We start from the raw sequence: 24,406 nt of genomic DNA, 5'->3' as shown, positions 1-24,406 counted from the left end.
AGTAGCCAGAGACCAGGAGCTACACAGTGGGGCATGCTATTGAATTTATTGAAAAATCATTTCTTAATGAACAGCTCGCTTCTCCCGCTCTCTCATCTCACCTAGAATGATTCTATTGTATTCAGTGTGGGGTGAAGCCTTGTGCAGTTCAGATCACCCGTCTTCTAATTACTAATCATGTAGCTACATTATAGCGGTGTGCCTTGGGAAATGACATATTATGTATCTACATGACACCTAGTTGTTATAGAATATAACTCTTTAATAGTGAATAATAATACCTTTAAGAAGTGAGCAGTGGTTAATCTTATGGCCTCTATCTGTGTGTTGTCATAAAATGGATGAAAACCTGCAAGTTTAATTGTTTCCTTTATTACTCGACGAGCTTGTTAGGTTCAAGTTTTGGTCTGTTTCCCTTTTGTAAATGGGTAGACTGAGGCTTGGTGTCAAAGCAGTTCCCTGAGATTGGATGGAATGGTATTGGTGTTTAGGGCTTGTGGGCATTCATGTGTCTAGGAGGTAAAGAACTCTGTACTCTTAGTTTTCTTTCCTTTTGACTTCCCTCCCTCCTTCCCTCCCCTTCCCTCCCCCCCTCCTTCCTCCCTCCTTCTCTTTCCCTCCCTCCCTCCTTCCCTCCACCCTTCTTTCCTTCCCCCTCCCTCCCCCTCCTCCCCTCCCCCTCTCCACCCTCTCTTTTAAGATAAGGCTCACTGTGGAACCCAGGCTGCTCTCTAGCTCAAGCTCTCGGTGGGGTTACAGACTTTCCTGCAGCCTTAACTTTAAACACTGTTTTCAGGGTGGCTGTAACCCACCTTCCAGTCTGAAAAGCCCAAACAGGCTCCTCCGAGGGGTTCAGCTCCCTGATTCATCCGGTCTGACATATCTCTTGTACAGGTAAATTGCTCTGAGAGCTGCAGTCCTTGAGGACTCCCACAGTAAGTACTGCTTAGCCCTTACCGCTCTCAGAATGTCCCAACAGCATTCGCTCAGTTAATTCCTCATGATGGAGGGCCCGTTGTCAGCTCAGTGGGAAGGGAGGGTGCCTGCCCGCCCGTGAGCAGACTGTAGAAGCAGGATGGACTGGCTGAATGGATTAAGCTACTTAAGAATATTTAAGAAGACACATTGGTTAATAGGCATTCTACCCTCGCTTGGCCGTGACAGGGTGGCCTTTTTCTTCTCCCCGTGGCAGAGTTCCTCTCCTAATAGGCGGTGATAAGCCAAACAATTGTTCATTTACTGAGACTTGATGGAAGGGGGGAACTAGAGAGGCCCTTGGACCAGTAGGGAATGGGAGGCAGGTCTGACCTGTGGCCCTCTGGATATATTGTCTCTGCCTGCAGGGATACATAGGACCTGTCATCCCTGACAGCGGAGGCCAGGACTAGGTGGGAACCTGTTGTTTTTGGTCAGTGTCAGCCTGCATTTCAGCAGGCTGGTTCTCAGTTGCTCTGTGTTAGATAGGAGGAAGGATTCTGAAGTTACTTTTAAATACTAAATAATACATCTGGGATAAGGAGATGGTGTGCGTTCTCCCAGTGTTGGATACACATCCACAGAAACAAAGAGGGAATGCAGTAAGGGTAGACATGGCTCAGACATGGTCTTCCAGTGCCTGGCTTTATACATGGGGAAACCAAGGCTTGGTATGGAGAAGCAATCGCAGACTCTTTGGAACAATTGTCATGTTGTAGTTTGGCTCGAGATGGCTGGGAATATTTTACTTCTGCTTAACGAGGCTAGCTGGCCTTTTAGCTCCCAGAGATTCTCCTGCTTCTGCCTCCCATCTTGCTGTGGGAACACTGAAATTACATATGCATATTATATGGGTTCTTAAAAGTTGAACTTTGGTCCTCATGTCTTCACTGAACGCTCTTTGCCTATGGAGCCATCTCCCAAGCCAGAGGGCTCTTGGTCTCTTAGGAAACTCCTGAGTGTCTAGATGAGCATGGGGAGAGTGAGAATGAACTGCAGGAAAGGGGTAACAAACGCGACACCTGCTGTTGTGCATTCTTGATTGTCTGCTTATGTTCTGTTTACCCATCTAGCATCCTGCCAGAGAGGTGCATTATTGAGGCTCAGAGAAGGTAATTCACTTGTCTGAACTCACATAGCTATCTATACTAAGATATATCTTTAAACTTGAGTCTGGTGGTTCCTAGAGTAGAAAGGGCAGGGGGGAGGGGGGCTGGGGATGGGGAAGGGGAACTGGGGGTGGGGAAGGGGAGCTGGGGGTGGGGAAGGGGGGCTGGGGCTGGGGCTGGGGGATGGGGCTGGAGGGCAAGGCATGAAGGCAGACGTCTCCTTGCTGCCCCTCCTCCCAGGCCACCTTTTCAGTGCTCCGTAGTGGCAAAAGCCACTCTATTTAGCAGGTGGCAGCTTCTGTTGCCCTACCACCCCCCTGGCCTCTTTCACCTGAGCTGAGGGATGGGGAGGCAAAGGAGTCTAAGAAAGACTGTGTTGACTTAGGCCGCTCAGATTGAAAGCCTCTGACATGACGGCTAGGCTTGGTTAATTTTGCCTTTGGAATGCCATGGCTTAATGTGTGGGTGGGTAAATCTGTCTGGTGGGATACACTTAGCTTTCCCTCCAGGATTGGCTTTTACCCCGCAACTGTTGCTGCCTTTCAGAAAATGAAAAGAATTCATAACAGAGCAAAGCCGAGATGGGCGTCCTCACATTTGCGCTGTCCCCTCCAGTGACACTTGTCCCTCTCATCTTGCATTCCTTTCCAGTTGAGGGGGTTTTGAAGTGTAGAGTATCATCAGCAGAGGTACAATTCATCTTGTGTAGGTTTTCTCAAATATTAGTGTAGCCTTCATTCTTAATAATTAATTTTATTCAGGAAATGTAAAGCACACAGAAAGTTACCAAGAAAAACCGACTAGCAAGCCATTTGCTTACCACCCGCTCCCCTGGGTTCTGCCACTCCCCTTGTTTCAGATTGTTTTAAGAAAAACAGCTTGCTCTGGAAGTCCACCTGTGCCCCGACCCTGCCTGCCAGAGGTGACCATGACCTTGACCAGGGTAGTTATCCTTCCCACCCTTGTCCCCTAAAAGTGCCCCTTTCTGGCTTAGTATGGGCAGTGTTCTGCAGTTTGCTATTTCACTTCCTGTTAAGTTTCTCTGATTTATCGATGCAAATTCACTTCACCCCAGTTCATTCTACGAAAGCCCTGGGCACCTGTGCCCTGTGGAAAGGGCGTGTGCTTTTCTCTGTTCTCCCTCTGATGAGCATCTAGTGTTGTGTGTGTGTGTGTGTGTGTGTGTGTGTGTGTGTGAGAGAGAGAGAGAGAGAGAGAGAGAGAGAGAGAGAGAGCTTGAACAAGCACATGTGTGATGAACATCTATTTTGGAGTAGATGCTGCCCTTCCGCCTCAGTTTAATCGAGGGTTCCTTGTGTTCTCTGCTACCTGTGTGAGCTTCCAGCCTATTCTGTTCGTGGCAATCACTGCATCTGGCTTTTATCCCGTTTGTTTGTTTGTTTGTTTGTTTGTTTATATGTAAATGTAGTTTCCAGGGATTGGACTCAGGTCATCGGGTTGTACTCATTAGCTATCTCCCTAGCTGGAGTTTGGTGTCTCTTGTGTCACCTGGTTGGTTCCCTGTCATACTTGTCTGCAGCCTAGGGGGACCATCTAGGATCTTGCCAGTTGCCACTGGGCGCTCTTCAGAATCCGCACGCCTGGGTTCCTGGTGTTCCACTTCTTGCCACTCGAGAGTGCCAGGCTCTAGATTGTCCGCAAGCCTGATGGTTGTGGCTGGGATCGTCCATGTTCCATTAGTCACTCTGTGATTACAGTTAATCAGCACCCAGTAGGAGCACTGCTGTGGACACTTTGTCTAGCCCTGCCCCCATCACCCCATCTTTTGTGTTCTCTCAGGCAGTTTTGCAAGAAAATTCTACATATCCACACTTCGTATCTCCTCCCAGTGGATGGGGTATCTGAAGCATGTTTATAGAATTTACCCAGTGACCTGGAACTTCACATTCTAATGCACTTGTATTCAACTGCCTTTTCCTTTCTGGCCTGTGCTTGTTTTGAGTCTTAGTTGAGAAATCCTTCATCATCAAGATGTGCTTTGGGGCCAGAATGAAGGTCATTTTGCTTTTCTGGCTCATTCCCTGGCTGGCATTGTTATGTCCCAGCCTTGCCTGCGGCTTGGGAGGGTGCAGGGGGAGGAGTAGTGTGAACAGATAGTCTGCTGTGGGATGGATCTCAGAGACTGTAGAGGTGGCTGCACCCGATCTCTGGGTGCATGGGGATAAACTAAGGGCTGAAGCACAGTCCTTCCTCTTGACCTCCGTCTGCTTCTGAGCCTGAGCGAAGGGGTGATTAGCTTTATCATAAGCCTCGCTTATCACAAGCCTGATGAAGGTGGTCAGAACTGCCCCCTCTCCTGACCTTCAGCTCAGCTTCATTGATCCCCTCCTTCTTTCTGTTGCTGCTGCTGAAAGCTGGCTAAGCAAAAGGTTGGGGGCGGGGCACACTGCCCTTGGGGGCGGGCACATTGCCCCGGGCTCTTGTATCCTCTGTGCAGCCCACCCTTGGTGAGGACTTGGGTAAGCAGGAAAAGAGAACAATTGGAAATGGGTTCAAGCTCTTCTACTCTGTGCCTCTCTTCCTGGGAATTTGGAAAAGCTTCATTCTGCAGGTCCAACATCATTGATCCACTGTATTATGTATGGCAAAGCAAAATTGAAGTTCAAGGCAGTTCAGATGAATTTATGTCAGAGCTAGAAATAAATGTCTATAGGAGTCAGCAGGTTCTTCTGTCCCCGTACTGTGGTCAGCAGCCATTTGCGGGGTGTCTACGGATGCCTGGCACTTGACTGTTGTTCAGACACAGGGCAGCAGAAGAGTTGAGGTTCTCTGGGGCCGGGGAACCGTTAGGTAAGTAGCAGCCTCTTTCTCGTGAGGTAATGTGATGGAGTGGACAGATGGCACAGGTGCAGGTTGGTAAGTGGTCGCACATGCCCATTACCTGCTGTCTGACGCTTCCTGATCCACAGGCTTAAATCATTAGAAAGATGCAAAAGGCAGACCATTATAAACGTTGACTTTCCGTTACACAAGAAGTTCATTACCCCCTACCCTAGAAAGAAACCCACTCTTCTCTATGGTAGACCTGGAATACAGAAAATTACTCTTAATGATTTTGCAGATTCTAAAAAATTCCATCAGTGGAAAATTTATGAGCTACTGTTCTCTGTTTTAGAGAGGCACCTGTCTAATAACTTTAGCCAGATTCCTGGCTGCAGGACTGAAGTGTTAACTATCTGACCCTTTCTAGCTGTATGACCTTGGATGAGTCTTGTCTTCAGTCTACTCCTTCGTCTATAAAATGAGCAGGGGATTCTTCTAAGACCTTTTAAAAAGAAGGCTCTTAAACTCCTGCCACAGCCAAGTGCTTTGGAGGTAGTAGGTCTTCTGCAGAGAAAAGCCAGTAGTAACTGGCATCTCAGGCACTTACCAGAGCCAGAGGAGGGGCAAGCCAAGGCTCTGGTGTGGCTCAGGGTCCAGCCTGTGGATTGCATTATGAGGAGCTGTAGGGGTCCCGGATTGTGGACATGAAACCTCATCCCAGGGCTCAGTAGCTCCCTGAAACAGGAACTAACTGGGTTCCACCACCAGCCTAGTGTCCTCCATCCTTAACTCCTGCCGAGGGAAACGGCATATGATTAACATATAATTTTCTTTCATTGTAAAAATATGAGCAGTAGCTTCAGTCCAAGAGGGCAGAGGTCCAGAGAAGACTGATTTACAGAGCTTCGTCCTTAGGGAAACTGGGAGTTCCTACACCTCCTCCTGACCTTCCCTTGCTTCCTGAATATTGGCCACTGGCTTTCTTCCCTGCTTGTTTTATAAGAAGGAACAAAGCATCCATCATCTTGGAACACTTCCTGGGAGAGACAAGCCGTGAGGCTGTGTGATGGGCAGATGCCGGGCAGACGAGACGCTAACTGGGCTCCACCACCAGCCTAGTGTCCTTAACTCTTGCTGAGGGAAACGGAGTCGTGATTGACATACGATTTTCTTTCAGCATCAGGTGTCGTGTTTATATTTTATCTGTGGATATAAAGGATCAGCTGAAGGGTGGGGTCATGTTAAGCTTTCTCAGCAATAGGTCAGGTTGATCCTCCTCCATAAGATGGGTAAACAGAGGCAGCACTAGTGGAATGAGCTCATGGGGCAGAGGGAGTATAGATTAGCAAGGCCTGGAGGGCCTGGCTAAGCTCAGGTGCTTGGAGCCAGGCCAGACCCAGACATCCTGTGTGACTGCTGCCTTCTTGGTGACAGCCAGATGCTTCCAGTTCCAAGCTTGAACAGGAAGATATTTGCATGATGAGGACCAAATGGCTTTTGGAAAAATACACAGGACAGATGTCCGAGGTTCTGTTTAATGCTCACACCACATGGAAACAGTCCAGAGTGGAAAGGCTCTTCAGACATGTTCTAGGTATACTTATAAACAAGTCACCGGAGAAGAGCTCCTCAGGTGGGGAACCTGCTGGAGGTGAGTGTGTGTGTGTGGCCGTGCAGGTATGCCTGTGCGTCTCAAGAAATGAGTCATGGAGGAGAGCGCGGAGCAGTGGGAGGGAAGGAAGGTCTGTGTGAGCTCTGCAAGCCTGAATGCTGAGTTAGTTGCATGTGTGCTGCCCAGATGAGCTTGTGCATCTCGTCCCACAGATCTAGACTGTCAGGAAGCGAAGCACGAGAATGAAAGGCCACTGGGCAGGAATCGGAACATGGAGCCTACTGATTGTTTGCAGATGTCCATTCAGACTGCAGCGTGACGGGTGCTGCTAGGGAAGGAGGGAGGCTGAATGGAGAGCAAGGAGAACTGCCAGAGGACACCAGCTGTCAGGATGAAATTCCCATTTCTCAGCTGGAAACATCTGTGTCACTGGCTTCATGTTCTGGATGATTGCAGCAGAGCGTAGCCCCGGCCGGAGTTTCTCGTTGTCCTTGTTTTGTTCCCTACATCAAATAGGAGTTGTGGGCCAGGGGCTCTGGAAGAAGCTTTAGCAACAGGCTGCTGTCTTCTGCCTGACAAGGAAGGGCTTGGCTTTTACTTTTCCATTCGTGCACAGATGGTACGGTTATTTTCAGTTAAGTGATGCTCTGCGGTGGAAGCATGCAACTGCTTTTGATTCCTTGGCTTAATGAAAAAAGAGAAGAGAGGAGGAGAAAGCCAACTCTTGCTAATGCTGGTCATGCCTTTATTTAAATATGTTCCAAGACACCGAGACGGGAGAAATATTGCTGCCATTAGAACGCATGGCTGTTAGGGTTAAAAGGTTTCTAACCTTTCTAGCGGACCGGATAGCGATCCACTTGTTCAGGTCCAGGTTCCCTGTGTTCCTTAGTTTAACTATGTTTGCGCAGGTCCCACCCATGTCCTAGAGAAATGGGGTAAGGGTGATGGGGCAGTTCAGGGATAGCGACTAAGATCCTAATGCCATGCCTGGTCTTCTTACAGTTGTCAGGGATACTGATGGGAGAGCTGGGAATGGTAGATGCCTGGGATGCAAAGCCGAGGAGAACAGAGCCTGAACACAGGCTGGGATTAAGGGAAGCACAGGAGGGGTCCAGAGAGATTAACAGAAGGACCAGCTTCAGGTCGGGTGCCTGGGATAGGTTCTCAGATTTGATGACTTATGCTGGAGTTGAAGAGTGAGTAAGAGGAAGATAGTGTAGTGGATTAGATTTCCAGTATAACTGTGGCTTGAATGTCAGAGATTGCTTGTCTCACAATCAGGGAGATCTGAGATGGAGCTGTCAGCTGGATTGGTTCCTTTTCAGTCCTGACTGTGATGTACTGATGGCTGCCTTCTCTCTGTATCTTCATTCCCTCCCCCCACCATCTTAGCCTCTCTCTCTCTCTCTCTCTCTCTCTCTCTCTCTCTCTCTCTCTCTCTGCCTGTCTCTCTCTCTCTCTCTGCACATGAGCTCGCATGAGCCCTAATTTTCTTTTCCAGTGAGGATACCAGCCATGTTGAATTAGGCTCTGCTCTAACGCCTCATTTTAATGTACTACCTCTCTGAAGACAAATACGCCCCATTACGAGATACTAACAGGCCTACAGCATAAAGTTTTGGAGAGATCCAACACAGCCCCAAACACCAGGGAGAAGATGGCCTTAAGACTGCTGGGTCAGCTTGCCGCATGTCTAGAAGCCTGGGGACAGGGATGACATTCGTGTGATCAAGACACTGGTTCTAAAGAAGGAAGTTGTGGGGGCTTCAGAGGCAGGGTCACACCTCTAAAGAGAGAGGGCTCTTTACATTGGGTGGCAAGAATTCAGAGTCACCGAAGGGCAGAGAGACGCCACCAGCTGCCTTGAAAAGCTCGCTCTGCAGAGAGAAGCAACTGGAGGGAACGAGCCCTGCTGAGAAGCAGGTGTTCCCTGCCTCAGCTCTATTGATCTGTCAGGCCAGGTGGTTCTGGGTTGTGGCGTGTCAGTGGGTAGCAGATTGGGAGAAATGTAGCACAGTACATCTAACTGTGAGAGTTGCACCCCTAGCCAGCCCCTTCCATGCAAAGTCCCGTCACATCCCTGGCCTTTACATGTTAAATGGCAGTAACACCTTACCCCTAGTAACCGTGAGAAAATGTCTCCAGGCCCTGGCTTCCATTCCCACACAGTTCTTCCCTGTGTAGACTGCTGGTTGAAGAGGGAACATGAGATAACCGGAGAGGTAGCTGGGCTGGCCGAGGGGATTAGAAAGACACTCAGCAGGAGGATCTTCTCTTTGGTTGGTGTCTTCTTAGGTAGCACCTAAGAAGTTTGGTGATGTCACTTTCCTAAGGCACTGGGTAGGCTGCCCCTTATGTGCTTAAGGGGACTCAGGATAGGACAGCATGTGCCTGTCATAGTCACCAGGCAGGAAGTCCTGGGACTGGCAGGTGGCTTCTGTGTAATGGATTTAAAGGATGGGATGCGTAGTCTCTGAACCCACCAGCCACTCACCACGTCCCTGTGTCGCCAAACCTTCCTGATGCCCGGAGCAGTCTTCGGAATCTAATCTGACCAAGTTTCTAGTTCCAGAAATCGGTTTATCAGAACACGATTTCACAGTTGTAGCAACTTTTCTGGGGGTTTGTCTTCGAGGAGTTAGCTCTACAAAAGCGAAAAAGGGAGTCTAAGTGATTTCCAAACAAACCCCGGTGACAGCTCTGCATTCCGCAGCCCAGAGGAATTCCCTGCTGGCTGGTGACTCTGAGCAGTTGTTCTCCAACAGCTGGAGTGTGTATGGGGGCAGAGGGTGGGGGCGTGGAGGTTCCGGGCTGAGCATGTAGTGTCTGGCTAGAATCCAGCATATGACTGCTGTCTGGATCCCTCCCCATGGGCGTCCAGATCTCTCCCTGGAGATAATAAAGTTACTGCTTTCTCAGGGTTAGTGGTGACTGGTGGAGCTGCCCTCAGGGGAAGTCCTATGTTGAGTCTGTGCTCACCAGAATGGTGAATCCAATGGCTTGGGTGGCAGGGTGGGAGAAACTGTAGCACAGTGGGTTTGCAGCTCCTACAGGTCAGAATGGCACACTCTCTATTTCTGCTCCTTCTGGGCTGTGCCTCCCCACATCAGGTCCTGTTCTCCTGCTCTGCAGGCCCTTGGTTTGTCTCAGTCTCCACTGAAAATGCTACTTCTTTCTTGGACCCTCGGTTGTCTTGAATTGAGAATAAAAACAGCAGGGAGCTCAACAGTGCCTGTGTGTGTGCATGTGTGCCTGTGTGGGTGTTTGTATTCCGGGGTCTGTGTTCATGGATGAATATACATGTGTTTGTGTGCATCTAAGGGCCTAGATGCATGTGTGTACCTAATGTCAGGGTGAAGGCCAACGCTAAGACACTCATTGCTGATACCTCTCAAGTTCTGTCCATTTCAGTTTTGGAGGTCAGGGTCCTTCATTGGCTCGGAACTTGCCAAGTAGGCTTGGTTGGCTTGTCAGGAGGCCTCAGGATCGACCTGTCTTCACTTCACTTCCTTAGAATCAAGTGCCACTCACTGACTTTTTTTTTTTTTTAATGTGAATTCTGGGGATGGAATTCAAATCCTTATGGAAAATACTTTACCAACTGAGCCAGCTCTCTAGCTCCCCATTCACTGGCTTTTTAAAGTAAGAAAATGTCATGGTAAGGAAGATTCCTCTGGCCAGAAGACAGACTAGGATGTGGAGGAATAAGCTGAGGCCAGAGGCTGAGTTGGAAGTTGTCGCTGGTGGCCATTCCCGTGGGGTGTGGCTGCTGGGACTAGAATCCTGGCTGCTGAGATGGAGATAGGGATTGGGCACGCGCAGGGCTGACTGAGTGGGCAAGGGAGAAGGCTTGTGATACCATGGGGAAGTGACACCTTTTGTCCTGGCTTCCCTTTTGGAATGGACTAGGAAATCTCATTTCTAAAAGGCAACATGTATGCTTGTTGCTAATTGATTGTCGGGTAGCAGAGGGTCTCCCAGGGGGTATCCACAGCATGAGGGCTTGTCTGGAACTGCTAACCCATGTCTGTGTCCGTTCCCACTGGTCCTTGCTTGCTTACTCCAGTTATAAACGTATTTTTAATATCACTTCCAAACTATCTTTACCACAGGGTGACGGTAGTATACATCTTTAATCCCAGCACTTGGGAGGCAAAGGCAAGTGGATCTTCAGGTTCAAGGACAACCTGGTCTACATACTGATTTTCTCGCCAGCCAGGGATACATAGTCCCTGTCTCCAAAAACCAAAACAAACACCAACCAACCAACCAACCAGCCAACCAAACAAACAAACAAAAAACCCATGCTCCTCTGTGCATGGAGAGCTGGGTAAAACTCCTCAGAAGGAAGGCAACAGAGGTGTCTGATGCTAGCAGGTGAAGGGCAATTTAAATTTAATAGGTGATTCAGAGCAGTGAGGAGTATTCTAGGTGTAAATAAATAAATAATAAATAAATGCAAAGTGGTGTGAGAGGGGATATATGGAGGTTAGGAGCACTAATCTTGGGCTATTTCCTTTTTCAGAGCTTGTGAGAGAAGATGGTGAGTCTTGCTAGCTTGTTAGCCCTAGGCAGTTCCAGAAGGCTACCCTCCTATCACCACAGTGTCATAAAGTCTAGTGTGCATGTGTCTGTTTTCAGCCTGGAGGGGGAAGCCCTGGCTTTATGTCTTTTCTTTATAGCTCAAATGTCTGGTCAGAAATGCCCAATAAATGTTTGCTGAATGACTCATTGGGAGTCAGAGCCGCAGTGTGATGGCTGATTGGTCTTTTTTCCTTTTCCTCAAAGATCATTTTACTTCTTGGTGCCTACTTATCTCCCAGCCTTTGATTACCCTGGCTCAGTGCTATCTGACCCATCAGATCTTGGCTTCCTGGAAAATCTGCCCCCAAGGTCCAAGGTGGATGAGTTCTGCACCTTCCTTACCTGTTATCATCAGGCCTCTGTTTAATTTTCTGCCTAAGGGCCGTGTTGGGTAAGGCTCTTGGCATTTTATGATTGTTCAGTGGACTTGAACCTGAATCTTGGGACTTGGTTTTAACCTCCGGTAACTCTTGGATAGTGTAGTGATCAGAGTAGTCTCCTGGGGGTTAGCAGGCCTGAGTATGGGTTTCGTCTTGGCTTTTTCTACCTGCACAATGTCAGGCAGATTGATTTGTAGATCGAGGTATCCTATTTCTTGGAGGGAAATGATCTGATATTCTTGCCAACTTGGTCCCAATTCAAGGACTTCAAGGACTCTGTGATTACAGGGGCTGTGAGTCTGAGGCCTGGGATATTTGAGGTCCAGTACATATTCCTATCTGGAACTTTAATTTCCAGCCGGCTAGGAAAGAACATTTGTGTTTTCTCACCAATTTGTGTGTGTGTGCGTGTGTGTGTGTGTGTTTGCCTACACACACACACACACACACACACACACACACACACACACACACACACACACACACAAGCATGCAGGCATTCATGGACTCCAGGAAAGAGAGTTACAGGCAGTTGTGAGATGCCATATTTGGGTACTGGAAACTGAACTCTGGGCGTCTGGAAAAGCCACAAGTGCTCTTAATAGTCGAGCCATGTCTTCAGCCTCCTTTCTCACGGATCTTCATGAGGGAGATGAGCACTGTTATATGCTAGACACAGAACCCTTCCATTGTGTTCCTCCAGCTAGTGCCTTCGGCATCTCTGCGTTGAGGTGGGCCAAGGTATAAATACATCTCATAGGTGAGGAAACAGACCTAGACAAGCAAAGACACAGTCTTCCAGAAGCCCAGGTCTCAGGCCTGTGCTCATTATGCTTGCCTTCTGACTGTCTGTTCTCTCTCTCTCTCTCACAGAGAGTCAGCTGCTCCCTGGGAACAACTTCACCAACGAGTGCAACATCCCAGGTAACTTCATGTGCAGCAACGGGCGGTGCATCCCGGGTGCCTGGCAGTGTGATGGGCTGCCTGACTGCTTCGACAAGAGTGACGAGAAGGAATGCCGTGAGTGGCTGCCTGTGGTTGTGGGCGGGGCTGGAGAAGGGCGGAATTCCAGGCCAAGAACCAGAGGTCCAATCTGGTTTGGATCTTGCGCCCTGCTTCCTGTGAGCTACTGGACCAGCTGCCTCTCTGTCTTGGAGCAGTGTGGACCATGTAGAAGTTTAATGTGGTAGAGGAGTCCATGCTTGGGTGAGCGGAAGAGACTCACATCAAGCCCTAGGGATGCCTTTCCTAGCTGCTACTCTCACCTTTAGAATCCCAGGCATTATATTCTGTGGTGCGTCTCAGTCAGTAGGACCATGTCTGGCTGCCTTGATCCAGGGCTGGAGACTTATCTGTGAATGTGTGGTAGAGTTCTCCTGATGATTCTGTAAGACCTAGTATTATACTGAGTGGATACATACTCGCTCATGACCCTATGCTGTCTTACCTCCTTTGCTCTGTAGATAGTCACAGTCTGGATCTTCACTGCATCATCCCTCTTCAGTGGGTACCAGCGTGCTATGGGCTCTGTGGTCCCTTCTACCCCATCTCCTTCTTTAGCCTCTTGTCCATTTTGTGCTCTGAAACATGCATAAGATCTGGGTTAAGGATAATCCTTAGGGGTGGGGGGCAGGATATCCACTGAAAATCCTCCCTGCCCTGAGGAGAGTCTTTCCTCTTTCCCTGAGTTGGTCCCTGCACAGTGAGCTTGGCTCTAGGTCACCTTCCCGGCACCCTGGCAGGTAGGCAGCATGGGGGTGGGGGTATGGCCATGGCTCAGTAGATGGGCAACTGCTATGGATCCACACGACTCAGCTGTCATTGGCTTTGGCAGCCAGACCCGGTGGCACTTCTGTTGGGAGGACTCTCTGTTCTGGCTCTCAGGCAGCCGTGGCTCTGGCAGGCAGCTGAGGACAAGGTGCTGGGAGGATAGGAACTTGAACTTTTATGGGAACTTTGCTTGGGTTTGAGGTTCTGATGGTTGATGCACAAGAGGAGCACTGTGTTTGGGGCCACCCAGGACAGCTGGACCCTCACTCCCCAGTGGTGGCTTGTGAAGATGTGCTGCCCATTCCGAGGCTGACCTCTTACCTGCATGGGATACGGTGTCCCCTGTGCCTACTTCTGCTCTTGAGGGAAGGTTTGGTGAGGAGAAAACTGGGGAGACTCGGAGGCTGAATTAAGTTTCATTAATGTGTGATTTTTCTTATTAAATTGTTAATGTCATACATTCTTTTTACATTATTATTTTTCCTTAACCTTTTTTTTAGGTCTCTGCCACTGTTTCCTTGCTTCTAGCATAACTTTAAAACTTGTAGAAGTCTAACATTCTAAAATTGAGTTTGAAGTATGATAGAATGTGTGAGGCCTGTCGTCGGCCCGGTGTTAAGGAGCATTAAACACTCTATAAGAATATAGAGTTACCATTTTCGGGACACCATGTGCCTTTGAACAGCGGTAGATAGAGACTGTCATTAGCTGGCTGGTGACACTCAGCCCATGAGTGCGTAAAGGAATGCAGGATTAGCAGCTAGTCCAGCCCCACCTCTGGTAGTCGCAGCTGTGCGACATTGCTGACTTCTCTCGCAGGCCCTGCTGTCTGTGGATTCAGTCTAGTATCTGGGAATTCATGCAGAAACGGGAAGAGGTAGAAGAGAGACTGTTTTAAACCAGGGTATCAGCAGCTGCTTGGAGCTGTTTGGTTTGGTTTGGAGCAGGCTTGTTCCTAGCTGTTCCATCCTGCTCAAGTGTGACAGACACCCAACAGGGTGCACACACGTAATGTTTTCTTTTAAACCAACTGCCTCTAAGTTAGCATGGACGAGCAAGCAGAGGGGGAAGTGGCGTTTGAGTTTTCAGGCTCGAGCAGGCATTTGACTGTTTCACCAAGGTGCCTACTAATGGCCTTACATGCACCAAGATCTGGGTGTCCCGGCTTGTCATGGGCTAAGTGCTTTGGGATGGTGACCTTTGTGGTGTTGTGGCCAGGGGAAGCAGGGAACCTCTCAATGGATTGTCGGGTGCAGCTACAGCAGAGTGGATTCTGTGTCAAAACAGAATTGCCACCATATTTTGCATCAAGTAGTGCCACCCGCTGCATTCTGGGGTTGAAATCCTACGGCACAGTGCCTCTGGATTCGACCTTGCTTGGTGATGGCGTTTATTGCAATGGATCCAACTGTGCTTGGTGATGGCGTTTGTGATGGCGTTTATCGGAATGGATTATAGCTATGTTTCTTGCTGTTCTGAGCAAATACCTGACAAACAGCATAGAAGGGAGGAAGGGGTCCTTGCTCCCTGTTGCAGAGGCCTTAGGCCATCATGATGGGGAGGGCATGGAGAGAAGTGCACTTCATATCCTGGTAACCAAGAAGCAGGAGGAGACAATACAGGAAGAGCCAAGGCAAGACGTAACCCCTAAGATGCATCCCCTTTGACTTCCTCCAGCTAAGCCTCACTTCCTGACTTTCATTGCTCTCAGAAAGGACATTGTATTCATTATGAGTTTGTTGTGGGATCAATCCATTGATAAGGTCAGAGAACTCACGATCTGATGTTCTCTGACCCCCCCCCCCCACAAGATGTACCCCAGGTGTGCTTTACTGACCTCGCAGGCTTTTCTTAACGCCTAGGAGTTGTCAATCAGAGACAGACTGTGGTTTCATGCTGACCCATGTGTACACTCTTGTGTGTTCTTTCTTTCTCATATGTGTTACTTTGCTGTGTGTTTGTCTTTAAATACCTCTGGTAACTCAGTCATGTCCAGACCCTCAGGTTCTTCCATCCCAAAGGTGAAGTCATATATCCTGTATAGTTCAGAATAGGACTTTAGGGCCAGACCATGCTGGGTTCTCACAGCTCCTGAGACCCTCGGTGCTGCTATACATTTTCTCATCTATAAGATGGGACTGTCTCGGCACCTTCACCAGAGGGCATGTTCAAATCATTCCTTGCATGATGTAATCAGAAAGAAGCTGGCCTTATACAATAGGTATTGTGCCTGGGGAAACAGGATACTATCCACCTCTGAGTAAGCAGATAGTGTGTGAGGTCTACAACTGCCTGGCACGAGTGAAGCTCTCAGTAAATTCTAGGGGACTGTTCTACCTGTTGTGTTGGTGACTTTATGCCCAGCATGGTGTGGCTGGCCACTGCCTCCGCATTCCCCTGCCCCTCACCTTCCTGCACTCCAGTAAGCGAGGCTCTGCTGCAGAAACTGCGTTATTTCCCGGCTCAGCGTCTTTCTGTCTGACGGAGTCTTTAGCCACCCAATGTTGAAGGGTCCTTGAGCTTAGCTCTCCAGAGAGCCAGCCGGATACCCAAGCTGGTGCCAGAGAGAGGAAGAGCAAATATTTGCAGACCCGAGTTGAGCGCCGTCTGAGAAGGCGCCTCCTCTTGGTGGAACCTCCTCTGAGTTCTTCCCAGAGTCCCAGCCTCAGAGAACCTGGAGTCGGTCCCCAACTGCCAGAGTGGCTGCAGTTGGCTTGTCCTCAGAGCTGAGAACAGAGTGGGTGTGGGTGTCATGCTCTGCTTTGTGGCCTGTAGCCTTCTCTGGTACCTGTGTGTGGAGACCTTTCACTTCACACACCGGCTTGAAACCATTTTAAAACTTGGTGCAAAAGCCCTCTCTTTTCACCCCACACTTCATTTTATATCTGTCCAGCCACCCTGAGAAAAGATCCTTAAGTTCTGATGTTAGAATTCCTCATTCTGAGGTAGGACCTGGCAGTCACCTCCATGTGAACAAGCCGAGGTTGTCAGGCATCCTGGAAATCTTGTCTCTTGCAACCTTTTCTTAAGAGAGCCTGGTACTTCTATTTTTGTTTTCCCCAAAAGATGCCAGCAATTTTGCATAAGTTTATTATTATTATCATTAAAGAAAGGGACAAAATGCTCCTTGGACACACCAGGTTCCTAGGACTCTAGAGCACAGTATCACGAGCTGGAGGGCGTAAAGCAGCTCTTCCACGGTTGGAGGCTAGGAGCGCAAAGTCTGAGTGGGAGGTGAACGCTCCATGGAGGATAGAATAAATACAAACATATTGAAGTTGGTTATATTACTCTCTCTTCTGTCATCTGGTATCTTGACTCCTCCACTTCTGTGACGAGGACACACTCAGGGTGCTAGTTTGTGAGAATGCAGCTTGGCAAAGCTGCTCTTTTCTCAGTCATGGGTAGGCAGCGGGCTAGAGATGAAGCACACTGTTGCCAGCCTCCTGCCTTCCAGCCCTGCCTACCCGCTGCTGCGATGGCTGGAACTGGATGTCCCTGCCAGTTCAGCGCTTTTAAGTCCGGTGTGTTTGCCTTGCTCGGGACACTAAGAATATGGGTTAGCTGCTAATCTTTGTAAATTGGAAGCCCACACATGAAAATAGGGCTTATCAGATTTTCTTCCTTTTTAAAAAACGGGGGAAGCAAAAGAGAGATTTGACATTAGAATCTGAACTTGTCAAAAAGAGAAGACACCCCCCCAAAAAAACCCCAAAATTAAAAAAAAAAACTCTACACTTTTCATTTCAACTCTTCATTTTTCATTTCAACTTCTTGTTCGTCTGCAGGCCTTCAAGATGGCTGTAGTTGTCAGATGGATAGTTCCCTCTGTACATTCTGGTGGAGTCGGGAAACATGAGGTCCTAGAATGACCAGCACAGTGTTTTAGCTTTTGTGGCACATAAACCAGTGGCGTCCTCTGCCATCAGCACTATCTTGGATTGACGGTATTAGATGTTTCAACCATGGGTGTTGAACATTTCCCAACAGGTAAATGCACCCTGTGCATGCCTTCCTTAGGGTGCTGGGCGGGCAGGATGAGAATCAACATGTGCAGTGGGAGGGACCTGCGGTGTAGCCACACTGTCTGTGTCACATTCTCACTCCATCCTATGGAACTGTGGTCTCTGGGCAAGACACTGCCTTGGCGTCCTTCCGATTCCACGGGCATTTGGGGAGAGTAGAATGGAGCCCAAACTTTGATTCGGATTCTTCCATCGGCAAGTGGCACACTGGGAACACTCGCTGAACTGTGCCTGGCAGAAGGGTCACATTGTTGGCATGGATTCCTCACCTACCGTTGGCTAAACAGTTCCCATTCTGGAGCTTCTGCTTCTTTGTCTGTGAAACTGGAACGGGACAGAGTGAGAAGACACGGGATCAACGTGTGAGCACCATGTACCCGTCTGATACTTAGCAAGGTAGCCTTTCCTAGCTTTCCTTTTTCCAGGGTTACATTTTATGTTCTGTAAGAGGAAGTCTCTAGGGTGGCCAGAGAATTTTAGTGCAGGTTGCCACATGCTTTCTTAGGCATCAAAGGCAGGTTGGATCACTGTTCAGATTCTAAGTTAAGGAAGGTAAACTATCTGATTGCAAACCATCATGGATGTTCAGAGAGACAGACATGGGACAAAAATGAGCACCTCTCCTTCCCAGAGCCATTTGCTGGAGATAGAGTAACTGGACTTGTGATACGGGCTGCCCAGGTGAGCATAGCTCAGCCCCAGGTGAGGAGCTCACATCGATGGCAGTGGTCTATCTCCAGCTTCTACTGGACCGTGCCTCACCACTTGGAAGGTGAGAAGTGTGACTCTCTACCGGGAGCCTCTGTTCCCTCTCCCTCGGAGCTGGGACAGAAGGTGCCAGGCTTTGGTTAGGAAGAAAGAGCTGATCTGTGGAATGAAGGCTTCCAGGAGCTTAGAGAGAAAACCAGGAGGCACATACTGGATTTTGTGTCACCATGAAAAGACCAGCCTCTTAGTCACAGAACATCCTAATTTGGGCAAGTGGTTTATCATTATTGTTAACATTTATCACCGTCATTGTTGTTGTGGTTGTGGATGTGGTTATTGTTGTATCAAACTTAAAGCTTCTTGTCCCACAACCCTGTCCATGCCCTTCTAGCCCTGTTCTGGTGATGGCAGGAAATTGGATATGATGTACTAGAACATGACCAATATCCTCTCAGCTTTCTGCGTCTCCCTAGCTAGAAGCTGTCCCTTGGGACCTGTCAGGAAACGTAGTTTAAATGTCGGCACTGTCACACCACACTTAGCAATGTGGAGTCATCTTCTAGTCATCTTAGGTCAGCTCTTCACTCAGCTTGCCTTATCCCATCTCACGCCCCTCCTGCTTTCTGCAAGCTCCACTATTATCCGCATGGCTCTGCCTATGAGGGAATCCCAGTGAAACAAACGGTTCATAGCGAGTTGTGGGCTCACGTTCCAGTGCGTCTGGAGTAAGTGTGGCCAGGCCCACCTGGGCCCCTTGTCATTTGGTCAAGCTCCCAGTTGCCAGGACTTGGCAGTAACTGCAAAATACAGTCAGTGGTAACAGGCCGGTAATTGCTAATAAAACTTAAATGGCTACAAAATTACAGAACAGAGAAACAAAATTCTTTTTCCTGGCACATCCGGACCAGTCTTGTGGATCTGGGTTAGGCTGTGACAGTCAGTATAGGTTTTTTATTTTTGTTTTTTAATTCAGACTCACACTTTGGGCTGTGACATGGCTCATGTACAATTGCTTAATGGATTTTTTTTTTAAATCTAGAAACAGATGAGAAAAAGTAATTTTACAAAGATAATGCGGACATGACTAGAGAGTCTCTAGTTTATTCTTACACTATCGAAGCTATATGCAATGTACTGTGACCACATGCAACCCCCCACTGCCCACTCTCACCCCCTTCCCATCTTACTGACTCACTTCTTTGCAAGCAGACCCGTCCTACCCTCATCCACCCTTTCCTTGCTGTCCCACTGACAGTGGGCCCTGTCACCTGTCACCTACAGAACTGATAGAATACCTCTGGTTAGACTGGCATGGTAGCCGGTATCTTTAATCCTGCCCTTGGAGGCAGAGACAGGAGAATCTCTGTGAGTTCAGGGCCAGCCTGGTCCACATAGTGAGTTCTGGGCCAACAAGAATTACATACAGAGACCCTCTCTTTACAAACAAATTGTCTGTGATTAGGGAAATTACAGACCCTATCGAGGAGTTTTGCCGGATAGACATGTAGTTAAAACCGCCTTCTAAGTGTTTATGTTTATGATAGACTGACTGGTGCACCTCTTAGCCTGCATCAATGCAGCCTCTTCCTACAGGGGGCAGAGGTCTATGGGAACCCATAACTGGTCAAAGTGCTGATAAGAGGTGACTACTGAGTGCTTGGCCTCAGATGGGGAGGGTGTGTCGCTCCTTACAAAACATGTGGACATGCTAGAAGAGAGGCAGGTAGGACTCTGGGAACTGAAGGATGAGGAGTATGGTGCTGCTGTCTTCTGGGTGTGGCATGGCCATTGCTCAGGAGCGCACAGCAGCTGTGACCTCTGACGTGGGGGTGGGGATGGAACTAGTGTTCTGTGGTGGAGTTCTTAGTTTTCTCACGAGCTTGGCTGGGAAGGATGGACGTGAGCACCATGAGGTCAAAGGTCAACTGTGAACCCCTCTTTAGGAAGCTCGTGACTCCTGATGTAGTCAAGATCTCAGCCGAGTCTTAAGTATGAGAGCCTGTATCATATGGCGTGGAGGGAAGGGACGGAAGCAGGTGACAAACACGCATTTCGTGTGCAGCAGGGACAGCAGAGCTTCAGATTGATTCCAAATTAAAGTACAGAGTCTGCCTTCCTTGGGAGCAAGACATTTGCAAGTGCTTGAGATGCTTATTTCTGCCGCCCAGGCCCTTTATTTTGGGAGGATGAGGGTGGGGATGCAGACAGGCAATGTTCCAGATTTATCTTGGGCTCCAAGTGTGCTGGATCAGAAGCCTGGCTCGGCTCCTACTGCCACTTTGTAGTGGGAAGGGCTCTGCCTCTCCTTTTGGGGTCAGGCGACACAGCCCAGGAAGTTACTGAGTTCTCAATGGGGGTGGGGTGAATAGGCCTCCCTGCTTTTGTCTCCTTTCAAGGCGTTGGGAAGAGAGGCTGACAGAGCAGACATGCCCATTGATGGAAAGTGGTGATCCGGCTGAGGAGGACTCTGATCTGCCAGTTGCTTTGGGCATTTAAACACTTCAGTCATTGTCTTAGTTATTCTCCTGTTGCTCTGATGAAATCCCCTGAGGAAAGTAACTTAAGGGAGAAAACGTTTATTTGACTCACAGTTTCTGGGGATGTAGTCCATCATCGGGGGAAGCCAGGGAGGCAGCAGAAGCAGCAGCAGTGGGGGGGAGGGGGAGGACGAGGAGGAGGACACCGCTGCCTCCGAAGCTGGCTGGTCACTTTGCATCTATACTCAGGAAATAGAGAGTGACTAGGAAGTAGGGCCAGGCTATACAGCCTCCAGGCTGGCCCCCAGGGATGCTCTGCATCTAGTAAGCCTACACTTTGTAACTTCCTGAACAGCATCGCCCCTGGGAGGCAAGTGTTCAGAATTGTAAGCCCATGGGGACAGTTCACATTTAAACCACATCATCAGTGAGAGATGAGCCAGGAGCTGGCTGTCCCTGTAGCTGTGCAGTTGTCTCTGAGCTTACGAACACCTGCCACCATTATCCTAGATCTCAACCTTACACCTTGTTCTTGAGCCCCTGGCACTGCTGCCCTGTGCTGCTCACAAGACAAGTACATGTAGCCTATGGCCTGCAAGGTAGCGGGCAAAGCTGCGAGATGTCAGAGAAGCTCTTGAAGCAGAACTTTTTAGTCTCTGACACAGTAAATCCCAAAGCAGGGTTGCCTCAAGTATCCGGAACGAAGGCCACTGGCCAGCCCAGTGCTACAGGGGTACAGGAGAGAAAGTCACTGCTGCTCAGTGTTTCTGTCCAGCACTGCAGTGCAGTAATGGGGGTGCTGTTGTGTTCCCATCCTTTCTGCCCTTGAGCCCACCTGAAGCCTTTTGTGAGATGGGCACGGAGGTGGAACTTCCTCTGCTCCTTCCCTTGGTCTTCCCAGTGTGCTGGGCTTTACTCCACATGGGCGCTCTTCCCACCAGCAGGTGCAGTGCAAACATTCATTCTCCACAGCTCTGGAGATCAAGAAGGCAAGTAGTGTCTGAGTGTGTTAGACTTGGTGTCTGGTGAGGCCCCACTTTCTGGCTTATTGTGCGCCTCCCTTTTCTTGCCATGCCACATGATGGGACAGATGACCATCTTCCTCTGTCCTCTCTTTGAAGGGTACAGTGCACTGATAAATCAAGGTTTTTCCCTTATCACCCAAAGAGCCCATTAAAATGAAAAGATGTGGAAGGAACACCAGCATAGCTTCCCTTCTCAGGTGGTGGCAGGTGAGTGGCATCGCAATGATGATGTTGGCCTCAGAGTTGATCCATCCTAAAGCAGTGCTAGGTGACGTGACCACATGTAGCCTAGCTCTTCCTTCTGCCTCCAAGGTTCCTGTATTCACACTATCTTTCATATTCTCACAGCTCACCATCACGCTGAGGTTAGGTTCAAGGATCTGAGTCTTGTGATCACGCCCACAGTCTTGGTCCACAGTAGCTAGGGCGTTGGGTCTGGAGGTGACTCGGGGGAGAGAACCTCTTTGGATGTTTCAACTTTGGGGAAGTGTTTTAAGCAGTGGTCATGATACAGACATTGCCACTGTACACAACAAGATGCTTTTGGTGTTCAAGAGATATCCTGGGGTGGCAGCAGAAGGGAAAGCCATCAGACTGTGGAGTGAGCTGGGCATTTATGGGAAGAGGAGGAAAGAGAGGATGAGGAAAGGGAAGAGTGAGGAAGGAGTATCTGGGAGCCAGGAAGAAGCTCGGATGGTCGTGTGGGTTTAAGACTGGCTTGCCCAACTCTGCAGGGAAGTCCTGGGTCCACGGGTGCCATTGCACCTCAGAGAGACGCTCTTTAGCACCAGCACCCCTCCCCACTCTTTTGAAAGGCACTAATCTCACTGCAAGGGCTCTGCCTTCTATAGGGCACACCTATTGCCCCTGTGTCAAGGTTTTCACACACAAATCTGAGGGAACACAAGGTGTTTCCTGGGAAGAAAAAGCAGAATAAAGTCCAAAGGAAAAAAAGTACTCTGCATCTTTAGCTTTGCATGAAGTCATTTCTGAGGATAAGGGAAGGGTTTCAAGGATGCTTATCAAAGTTGCTAAGTTAGCAATTTAGGACCTAGAGCTGCCAAGGGAAGGGTGTAGCTGTGTGGTTGGTGGTCAGGACGAGGGGCGGTAGAGTCCCAGGAGCGGACCAAATGATCTTCATCTATTGTCTGCTGTGTGATCCTGGGCGAGCCACTTAACCTCTCTGTGCCTCAATAACCACTACATCTGTAACATGAGATATGAGTAGTTCTTACATCAGTGGCTTCTGAAAACTGACTGCTTGACATGCTCTTAGTGCAAGAATGGCTGTCACTCAGCCAGCCTTCAATAATGCTTGTTGTGATTCCCCGTCATTACCTCATACTTTCGACTCCCCTAAAAAGTTGTCATGGTAAAACAGCTTCGCATGCTTGCTTGTCAGCTGTCACCTGACAGCTACTACACTAACCACAATGCCGTGACTAATACATCTTGTGGAAGAATGCAAGAATATTGAAGGTTTATCTTGACAGTTCAGCATGAAGCTGTTCAACGTGATGTCACCAAAAAAGAAAATAAAATAAGAAAAATAAAAGTTTTTATTGAGTTTGTTCCTGAATAACAGTGAAAGGAAGCCTATCCCGTTTACCACCTGAGGCTAGCAGCTCTTAGGAAGAGCCCCCAGCCTGCCTGTGTTTGGCAGAACAACTGACTGGCTTAGATAGGACACCCAGGAATCTGCACATCAACAGTAGTCCAGGGAGCCAGGGGTGCCCACTGTATGCTGACCCCAGATGTCCCGGTCAGTTAGGGTCTTGATGACTGTGGTCATCGCTTGGACAGCCTTGCGTCTCTCGACGTGCAGGGAGAAGAGATGCTCAGCACATTGTCATCCTCTCGGTGCAGGCAGGCGAGTTCGACGCTGTCAGGATGTGCCCTCAGAGGCTGTCCACCCTGAACAGTAGTGCTAAGGGCCTGCCGCTGACCACATGTGTCCTGACTCCTCGTTTACTTTTAAGGTCCCTTCCTGCATATTCTCCCCTAAAGACCTCAGGTGGGCTTCTGTTAATCTTGTGTGAGAAAATGATGTCATTGGGCCAGAAATGAAGTTCTCAGCAAGAGCTGTCTGGCTCTGGAAAGCTAGACAAGTAGCAAGGGTATGTCTGTCACGGGGACAGTGGGGATCTCTGGGACGAGGGCTGTGTTGCCAATTTCTGTCACTGTTTTTTGGACTGGGCCTTGGGAGTGCCAAGGGTGAGTGTCACCAAGAGAAAGGGAACACAGTGGCAGGGGTTTGGGGATTGGATCCTTTTCCTGCTTCAAGCAGAACAGTTTTGTGTCTATTTAAAAAAAAATGAGTAGGCTTTGCTCACTTCTTGGTTTCCACTGAGGGTTCTGTGGTAAACAGAGCCAAGGATGAATTCTTGCTGGACTCCCTAAGCAGCCTTTTGTTCTCTCTCTTTAAAGTCTTCCTAACTTCTGGGATTCCAAAGACCGCGCCAGGATTGTCTCTTTCTGGAACAGAGCTCAAGTCCAACTCGCAGAGCACAGGCATACTCAGACGTTATTTCCTTAGAATGAGCCCAAATCCGCTTTGAGAGGTGCAGTGGGGGGTGGTGCTGATGAGTTACCAGCTAGCAGAAACTCCTCGGCTCCTGACTGTCTCAGGTCCCGCTTCGCTCCAATCTGGCAGTGTGGCTGGGTCAGTGTCTCCACTTGTGGTGGGGAGTGGGAAGCTGTTGGCACCGTGCATGGTACAGTCTTAGGAGCTGTAGTGCCAGTGTGTTGACAATCAGAGGAACTAGTGGACAGCTACAGGATCCTCTTAATGAGACGAGGAAGAGATGATCTCAGACAGGCCCATCCTTGCTACAGATGGTTTGTGGATATCATTAAGATTCCTCTTCAAGGCTTGGAATATGAGTCTGCTGGTAAAACGCTTGCTAAGTAACCTTAGCCACTGAGAATACATGTAAGGTCAGGCTAACCAGTTT

General features: G+C 49.0%; 1 protein-coding gene across 1 annotated transcript in view; it reads left to right on the top strand.

Moving 5' to 3' along the window:
• LOC116900931 (low-density lipoprotein receptor class A domain-containing protein 3-like) overlaps positions 1 to 24,406 on the top strand; it is a 141,527-nt gene that overhangs the window by 57,434 nt on the left and 59,687 nt on the right. The window contains exon 2 of the mRNA XM_032902579.1: positions 12,321 to 12,467. Coding sequence (XP_032758470.1) covers positions 12,321 to 12,467 — 147 coding nt within the window. The remainder of the gene's footprint in view (positions 1 to 12,320; positions 12,468 to 24,406) is intronic.

The sequence above is a fragment of the Rattus rattus genome, chromosome 5 (assembly GCF_011064425.1).
Source record: "Rattus rattus isolate New Zealand chromosome 5, Rrattus_CSIRO_v1, whole genome shotgun sequence".
NCBI classification, from domain to species: domain Eukaryota; kingdom Metazoa; phylum Chordata; class Mammalia; order Rodentia; family Muridae; genus Rattus; species Rattus rattus.
This window is presented reverse-complemented; position numbering and strand designations above follow the sequence as displayed.